The sequence below is a fragment of the Primulina eburnea genome, chromosome 12 (assembly GCF_022965805.1).
Source record: "Primulina eburnea isolate SZY01 chromosome 12, ASM2296580v1, whole genome shotgun sequence".
Lineage (NCBI taxonomy): Eukaryota > Viridiplantae > Streptophyta > Magnoliopsida > Lamiales > Gesneriaceae > Primulina > Primulina eburnea.
The window spans coordinates 15587654-15595417 of NC_133112.1; the positions used below are offsets into that span (position 1 = coordinate 15587654).

The following is a 7764-nucleotide window of genomic DNA, read 5'->3' on the forward strand; positions in this document are numbered from 1 at the left end:
ATAAAAACTTCCCGAAATAATTAATTTAGGTTGTAGTTTTGCAGCTTTGACCATAACATATCATGGCCTCGATTCCTCAGCTTCGTGATAGTGCAACACTCCATGCTATAAATGCTAATTGGGTGATAAATGTTGTTGGAAACTAAGTTTTGGTAGTTTGACAAACTAAGAGTTTAAACTTATTGGAATAACTGATCAAAGGAGAATGAGCTTAACTGAATAAAATCATACAACTGATAGTTGCCAATAGCTGAAGATTAATCCGTACATTATCAATGGCAACTGAAGCCAGCTGAATCTTATCTACGTCAAACTGATCAGTTGAGCAGAATCAAACTGACTGATCAGTTGGGAACTGATCAGTTGAAACAATCAGTTATGAGCTTTCCAACTGTCGCGTATTTTCACTACCGCAAGTATACGGTGTCAAGTTTTAGTACTGGTTTGAGTACAGATATCAATCTCACGAGAGTAATTATTTAAAATTGTATATTGATTACCATAATTGACATAGTTCAACTTTATTTAGACAAATCAAATAGTTGGTTTATAATCAACTAAAATAAAATAACAAATCCTGTAATTCTAGCACGCACTAGAAATTCACTGAGTAAATAAATCTAGAGATACGATTTCGTCTGGTTTCCCCTATGCTAAATTAAAATTAACTAACATGTTATTTAATTGCATCGTGTTTACTAACCAAGAACTCGCAAGTTTCCTATTTCCTTTTTCAAGTGTTAAATAGAATTGTATTACCTATTACTGATTTTAATATTTCTATTCAAAATCAAGTAACGTAATAAATGCAACCAAGGTTCTCTTATGCATTCTTCAGAGTTATACGTCTTTTGCACGTTATAAATATCTAACGATGTGATTCCTCCTATCCTAATTTCAATCCCCTCTCTCGAGTGTTAGATCTTAATTATTAGATCAATCGAATTATGGTCAGTAATTCAAAAGCATTAATGACAAGAAATCACAAATAAAAACGATAAATTAATTAGATGAAAAGTCAAAACGTCAATAACATATGGTAAACCAAGACTACATCAATCTCTAGAAAATAGAATTAGTTCATACTCGAATTTAAATCAATACAAAACCTGTTTGTAATCATTAAAAACGTAAAAGTAAGAAACCGAATTAAGAACGTGTTGGCGAGAGATGAAAGTGCGTCTCCGTCTCCGGATCCAGCGCCTTCTATCTCTGTTCTTCGCGCTCCGTAGTTGGCTCTCGCTTTTCCCTTTCACTCTCTGATGTCGGTTGCGTCGCTCTCGCATATGCGCGAGCCTCACTGTATTCGGAGTTTTTGGTTTGCTCACATTTCTTCGTCTAAGTGCCATTTTAGCTCGTTTTCACGCACATGTCGTAGCCGCACCTAAATTCCTGCAATCACACCGAAAAACAACAAAAGCGCGTAATTCCGCCCAAAAATACTAACAATCTATATGAAGTATAGGGATAATTTAAGTGCATAAAATGCACTTATCAAATCCCTCCAAACTTGAACTTTTGCTAGTCCCAAGCAAAATAAAATTAAACATTAACTAAACTAGACTGAACACATCCTAAAGAAAATAACTGAACGAACAAGAATTGTGGAATAAAAGGATAACCACTAGCCTCAGATATTACAGTTTCCATGATATTGAATCAAACACATGCCACATTACTCACAGTTCACGTGTGTGTGTGTTTTTCTATTCTTGTTTACCCAATCCAAATGTCAAGATAAGTTCAAATCTTTTTATCTCATAAAATTCTGAACTCCTCGACACACATGTAATTAGCAAAACCATTTAGACACACATTTACCTTCACAAATCAACAAGACTTATAGGGTATAGTTTGGCTAAACGAAATGACAATCTGAAGACAACAATTACCCAAACAAAGTTCAATATCATGAGATGCGAACATGTACACAATCGAATTCAATGTCTATCGACGGCATTTTTCAAGTGTCCATAGGCTTACGTTTGACAACTCTTCTCCACTAGTATATTGGGTACGTGTGACTCGGTTAATAGGTCTTTTAAGCTTATAACGTTAGGCTATGGCTAATGGCTACAAATGAAGGTAGGGAATCAAAAGTGAGAGAAAACAAACCAATTTATTTTCAACATGCGTCTCCTTCCTTTTGTTTCACTTCCACTTGCCTTGCCACAACATATTCACTATTTTGTTCTCTTTTTCACATCACATGTCATACTCTTTTACTCTTTATTCAACTATTTTTTTTCCTTCTCCCTTTTTCAACATCTCCCTTTTTTTTTCCTTTTCATAGACATTTATTCTCTCTTTTCATCTTTTTCCTCTTTTTTCGATGATATTCTTATACGCACACAAGGGAGAAGAACTTTTGTAGTGATACACAGGTTCGTTTTTCTCTCAGTTTTCGGTAGGTACTAGTTTATATGCTCAAAAGTTGGTAGTTGATGTAGGAGTTTGGAATTGATACGAATGGGGGCTTTTGTGTGCCTTGGCACACTCCATTCGATTTTCATTAAGCTCAAACATGGGACACTAGGGTATATATGATGTTATGGGCAGGCTTGAAAGGCTCAAACGTTCCAAAAATTGCCTAGATAATCCTTAAATCACAAAATACCCGTATCTCGCCTCGAAGAGTGCCAAACCAAGTTCTAGACTTCTTTCAATTTACCTATCAACAAACACAGACAGATAATGTTTTCGGGTATTCACACAGAACAAATCACACATCTCATTCTCATTTAGGCTCAAAGGGCTAACAAATGACAAATTATACAAGGAAAAACAGGCCCAACATATTTCAAAGACTGCCTGAATCATTTTTGTGTTAGTGAACATGCAACTCAATAACAAGTAATCACATGCAGGTTTTGGAGTCCATTCATACATTCCAAATCACAAATCACATGAACACTCTCTCAGCATCGGATGTATCAACAATCATAGCAATTGTGAGTTAATGTGTTAACGGTTAAGTAAAGATAGCAGGCATTTAGATTCGTAATCAAGGAACAACATGTGTTTCGGGTCAACTCTCCTCATTGTTTGGTTATCACCTTAATTCCACAACTCTAAAAAAAATTAACGACTAAAATAACTATTTTTTTTTAAATATAAACATCAAAATTAAAACACTAAAGCATCAAAATTCAAAATTAAAATCATCAAAACGAATCAAATCACCCCCCAAACTTAAAATATGCATTGTCATCAATGTATAAACAAGAAAGAACGGGACAATCATACCTCCCACGACGAGCGTCAGTGCTCGTCGTCATCATCATCAACATCTTCGTCCATTTGCTGGGGTGGAGCTTGTGGAGGAGGTCCTGGATACTGTGGTGGCCATGCAGGTGGCTGGGGAAACATGGGATCCTCTGGACCTATAGGTGGGAACCGCTGAGCAAGCACGGAGGTGATGTCCATCATGTACCCCATGAAGTGGTCGGTGCGGTACTGAAGTAAATCCAGCACCTGGCGCTGCTCGACGAGTAACTGCCTCTGATCCTGCATCTCATTTTCTACTCGCCTCAATCTGTCTCCCCTGCGCTATCTGGCTGCTGCAAGTGGTGGTGATGGTAGCTGTTGTTGTGGGGGTTCTTCTTCTTCCGGGAACTCATGGGGAAAATAAGATGCGGCTCCAAAGAAAGCAACAATGGGGGCCTTCGGCTTGAGCACTGGTTCATCGAGGGCCCATGAGACGCCGGCCTGGCGGCATAGCTCGGTAACAGTGTGGGGACAAGGAAGAGCAACCGTAGCTAACCCTGCGCCGGCTCTCATAATCGAGCCATAAATGATTCGTCCCACTTCAACTGATTTTCTCATCAGGATGGCATAAAACAATGTGGTTTGTCTTTGGTGACATCGTAGTAGTGAAAGGATGGGAGGATTCGGTCCAGTACAAAAGATGTCCAGGCGCTTGCATTAGGTCCCATGTTGCTTTTTTTCAAAGAAATAGGTCCGCTTGTGCTCATTTTCCAGACGGCGCCGGCTTGGCATATGGTCCGGATGACCTCTGTGTAATCAACACCTGCTTCGAGGAATTCACTGTATTAGTCCTGGTCGAAATTGGGCATCTAATATAGCGTGTTGATCGTTCGAGAATCGAACGACACAAATTTACCTCGGACCAATACTTTGGACTCGTCATGCCGAATCCGGAGGTTGGCGTAGAATTCTCGCACAATCAAGATAACGGCGTACGATGGGTGTTGAGCGAATTCAACCCATCCTCTACGTTCCAGTTCCTCTATGATCACACCACGGAGAATGGACAAATTGAACCCCCGATCCGGTATTATGGGCCGTGTCATAGAACTATCATATATTTGTTGGGCCTCCTCGTTCCAAAACCTGTGATAATCGAAGCTAGAAGAGGAATATGCACCCTTCTTTGATTTCTTTTTTGGTTCCATTAACTCAATAATCCAATATCACAATCAACACAACTAAATTTAACAACTCAAGAGCAAAAACAATCCGGTAATCACACCCCAATGTCCGTAGCAATTATAATCCACCCACCAACTAATCCGGTTAGAAATAGACGTGCAAACCCAGTGAACGCAAACTACTTTAGACAAATTTAAGTACCCGGTTCATTATATCAAAAGTTCCCAAGTCGCTTGAACCAATTTCTAACAAATCTGAAAATGTTAACAAAATCTGGAGAAACCCTTACTTGAACGAGAAGATGACTGGAATTAGGAGTACGGTCTTAAGTCACGGCGGGGAGGCACGGCCGTGGTTGGCTTTCAGAGAGGGAGGCGTGGCGGCGGTCGGTGTTTCGAAGGAGGCGGCTGGGAGGGTTTCTGAGAAGGAGAGTGTGCTTCTGGGAGTTGTTCGCGATCTGCCCTTTTTTTTTAAAACTTAATCGCGCACATATGCGCGTCATGAAGCGGCGCATATACTACTGTCTTTTTGGTGTCAACTAGCGCATATGCGCGTCCTTTGTGGCGCATATGCGCGATGGTCACTGCCTCGCATGCTGTCTGTCGCGCATATGCGCTTCCTTTGGGCGCATATGCGCGGACTCCTCAGCCCTTTTCGCGCATGTGTGCAAAAATAAATCGCGCATATGCGCGACGCACTCTGGTCAGTAGCTTTCCGATTTTCTTTTTTTTTAAATACCTACAAAAAAATAAAAAAAATAACAGATTAATACTTGAATAGAGAAAGGTAAAATTAATAACTAAAGAATTGAAATAAAATAATAAAAACAAAACGAATGCAAAAATAAATAAATGTGGCTTGCCTCCCACAAAGCGCTTGGTTTATTTTCATCAGCCTGACTGTCACAAATTCTGATCATGGTGGGTTGTATGATTTTTTGGATGCCTTTAATTCCACCAGCTGACTTTCAACTTCAATGGTCATCTTTCCTCATTTCACGTCAATGATAGCTCCAACAGCAGCCAATAATGGTCGTCCTAGAATGACGTGAACGTTCTGACTATTATCCATATCAAGTACCACGAACTCTGCCAGAACCTTCAATTTGTCGATCCGAAGTTCAACATCTTCCACAATACCCAACGGTGTCCTGATCGATTTAACTGTCATTTGTAAGCTTAGTCCTGTGGACCTCATTCTGCTCAATCCAAGTTTCTTGTAGAGAGAACTTGGCATTATATTTATGTTCGCTCCTGAGTCACATATAGCTTTCTCCACTAAATGATTCCCTATTTCACATGGTACAATAAATTCACCGGGATCTAACAACTTCTGAGGGAAATTCCTTCGTGTTCCTTTGGTAAATTCACCTTCCACCTGATCTGCAAACTCATTATTAGTGTTTAGGTTCTTGAGATCTTCAAGACCTTTTTTCTTTTGAAGTTCAGCTTGTAATTGTAGAAATCTTTGGGGGTAGGGAAGTAAAGAAATATCAATGCATTGATTTAAATCGTACCTCTCAAATTTCTTACCTCGGGCCCTTTTGGTTGGAGTTGGCTTTTCATCCCGAACAGGAGTAAGTTCAACCTCCTTCTCTTCTTTGCCTACCACAAAAATCTCTTCATGACGTATAAAAATGGCATTCACCTCTCTCAGATTTGGGTCGGCAGTCTTTTGAACTGCGCCTGACGGTTGAGACGTGAGTTGCTTCGTTATTTGCCCAACTTGCGACTCCAGGATTTTCAAAGTAGCACCAATACTTGTCATGCGGGTTTCTAAGTTGTCAAGCCTAGACTCAGTCCTAGCCATTCTCTTGCTAGATTCAGCAACAAAAGTCCCAACTAAATCCTCAAATGATGGCTTCCCTTCCCCATTTAATGTATTGAACCCCGGTGGAGGATTCAACACATTCTTATTTTTTGCGTAAGAAAAATTTTCATGGTTTCTCAACCCAGGATGATAAGTATTAGGTGGAGGATTAGCTCGATATCCGCCAAACCCTCCAACATTTCTGTTGTTGAAATACTGTGATTCTTCCAGAAATTGTGGTTCTTCAACGACAGGTTTGATGTACTCACTTTATTCATGGTTGCTATCTGTGTAGTCAATGCTGATACTTGTGCAGTGAGTGACATGATAGGATCCACAACATAAACTCCGGCAGTCCTCTGTACTCTTGACCTCTCAGACGGCCATTGGTAGCTATTAATAGTCATCTGCTCAAGCAAGTCGTTGGCTTGAGATGAAGATTTGGCAAAGATCGTGCCACCTGCCGCTGCATCCACTGTTGTCCGTGTCTGACCATTCGACCCATTATAGAAAAGCTCAATCTGTACCCAGTCTTCAAAACCATGATTCGGGCACCTCCGCAACAACTCTTTGTACCTTTCCCACGCCTCATAAAGCTGCTCAAATTCAGTTTGCCTAAAAGTACTGATCTCAATCTTCAATTGTGCAGACTTTGCAGGGAGAAAATATTTAGACAGAAATTTCGTTGCCAACTCTTGCCACGTTGTGGTGCTCCCTAGCGGCAATGATTGGAGTCATCCTCTTGCTTGGTCCCTGAGAGAAAATGGAAACAAACGCAGTCTAATAATATCATTAGAAACATTATTAATTTTTACCGTGTCTGTGATCTCCTGGAAGGTCTTTAAATGAACGTGAGGATCAGCAGTGGCAGTTCCTGCAAATTGGTTTTGTTGAACCATATTTATCAGTTCAGGCTTCAACTCGAAATTGTTAGCGTTTATGGTCCCTCGAGCAATGCCAGAATAATGTGCATTGATCACTGGTCTGAAGTGGTCTCTGATAGGTATGGCGTCTGGCGGGTTATATCTCGCGTCCTCTCTGTTTTCAGCCATTGTTTGAATTTCTTCCCTTCTCGCTTTTCTTAGTCTCCTCGCAGTTCTTTCGATCTCAGGATCAAAGATAAGCAAATCAGGGATGTGCGATCTTAGCATGCACTGCAAAACAGAAAAGATTCTAAGGTAACAAAATAAATAAATAAAATAAAATCTAAATTAAAGTCAAGACTAATTATTAACGATATTAATATGAAATTAAACAGTTTACTCCCCGTCAACGGCGCCAAAAGCTTGTTGCGTATTTTCACTACCGCAAGTATACAGTGTCAAGTTTTAGTACTGTTTTGAGTACAGATATCGATCCCACGAAGATTAATTATTTAAAATTGTATATTAATTACCATAATTGACATAGTTCAACTTTATTTAAACAAATCAAATAGTTGGTTTATAATCAACTGACATAAAATAACAAATCCTGTAATTCTAGCACGCACTAGAAATTCACTGAGTAAATAAATCTAGAGATATGATTTCGTCTGGTTTCCCCTATGCTAAATTAAAATTA

General features: G+C 39.6%; 1 protein-coding gene across 1 annotated transcript; it reads right to left on the reverse strand.

Annotated features, from left to right (window-relative positions):
- Positions 1-5382: 5382 nt before the first annotated feature.
- LOC140806688 (uncharacterized) lies at positions 5383-6201 on the reverse strand. Its single transcript, XM_073163235.1, has one exon. The coding sequence runs from the start codon at positions 6199-6201 to the stop codon at positions 5383-5385; it is 819 nt and encodes a 272-aa protein (XP_073019336.1).
- Between the last annotated feature and the right edge of the window lie 1563 nt (positions 6202-7764).

What these genes read in the sequence shown, in the direction of transcription:
- LOC140806688 (XM_073163235.1), bottom strand. Translation starts at nt 6,201, where the DNA reads ATGGCTAGGACTGAGTCTAGGCTTGACAACTTAGAAACCCGCATGACA.